The 1,304-nt window shown below is 59.1% G+C and overlaps 1 gene segment (V, D, J or C); it reads left to right on the forward strand.

Annotated features, from left to right (window-relative positions):
* The first annotated feature begins 278 nt into the window (after positions 1–278).
* On the forward strand, positions 279–1,294 carry LOC144600864 (immunoglobulin heavy variable 3-30-3-like). The segment is given in 2 exon segments: positions 279–412; positions 534–1,294. Coding segments are annotated over 2 exon segments (423 nt in total).
* The last annotated feature ends 10 nt before the right edge of the window (positions 1,295–1,304 follow it).

Raw genomic sequence — 1,304 nt, forward strand, 5'->3', positions numbered from 1 at the left:
GACTTTTAACTCAGCCCCTCACTGGGGTATCTGAGTGTCCTCTTGCTCCACAAAGTGTTCAGCATTGTAATGAGTGGATGGAGCAGAGTGAGATCGATCTTTAATCCGGATCTCATCATTGCCCCTCACCCGCCGCGTGTTGTGGAGACAAACACCTTTTGGGGAATTGAAATCTGTGCTGGGGGCCGGGACAGGAAGCTGCCCCTCTGGTTTCAGTGGGTGGCAACCTGCTCAAGCCGCGGCTCCCTCTCACTCTCAGCTCACTTCCCTATTTAAACAGCGCTGACTGCAGCTCCCGACAAAGCCCGGCCTGAGCTGAAGCCGCCGATTCCCGGAGTGTCCAAGTCTGTCTCAGTGCGCACAGCGATGGGGGTCGCTGCTTATCTCTGTCTCCTTCTGTCCTGTGTGACAGGTGGGTGTCCCCGCGGCGGCGTCACCCCCACTCGGGGCCGGCTGCTTCTCGGTCACTCTTTGACCCTCTGTCTGGTCAACTGTTCATTAAACTTACTCTTTCTTTTCTCTTTTATTGACAGGCGTTCAATCAGCGGTCGTGCTGAATCAGACCCCGACCGCGGTGGCAAAGCCCGGAGGGTCCCTCAAACTGACCTGTTCAACCAGCGGCTTCACCCTCAACAACTACTGGATGCACTGGGTGAAACAGGTCTCCGGGAAAGGGCTGGAGTGGGTGGGGATGGTGGCGGGTAGTAGCAAATATTACGGGCCTGCCTTCAGCGGCCGATTCGAGGTTTCCAGTGACAGCAGCAGCAACGTCTATCTCCAAATGAACGGCCTGAGACTGGACGACACGGCCACCTATTACTGTGCGAGAGACACAGTGAGCGGAAGCGGGGCCGGGCCGGTCCAACAACCCAGAGAGAGAGAGAGCGCCTGCCCTCAGGGCGCTGAGTGAAAGGGCAGCGGCGATCACCACAGCCGCGCTGCCGGCCTCGCTGCGCCGCCATCGGCCGTCGCTGGGATGGGAGACCCGCTGTCAGCCGGGATTCACGGGGATAGGGCGGAGGGGCCGAGGGGACACCGCATCACTTCAGAGGGCAGCTCGGAGCCAAGCGCCGTGGGTGCGACCGGAGTCACGGGTCGATCAGGCCCGGTGTCCGTCTGTGAGACACGATAAATGGTTGGGCGAGAAGGGACATCGATGAACAGAGTCAGAGACCGTGGGCTTCAAGCTGACAGTGCGATGTGTGGAGTGACTGGGCTCGGAGACAGTGAGAGGATGGAGGTTATTGTACGGCGGTGAATCACAGTGACTATATGGAGTGGCACAGTGTGACAGATGGGACTCC

Source organism: Rhinoraja longicauda, chromosome 16 (genome assembly GCF_053455715.1).
Source record: "Rhinoraja longicauda isolate Sanriku21f chromosome 16, sRhiLon1.1, whole genome shotgun sequence".
Lineage (NCBI taxonomy): Eukaryota > Metazoa > Chordata > Chondrichthyes > Rajiformes > Arhynchobatidae > Rhinoraja > Rhinoraja longicauda.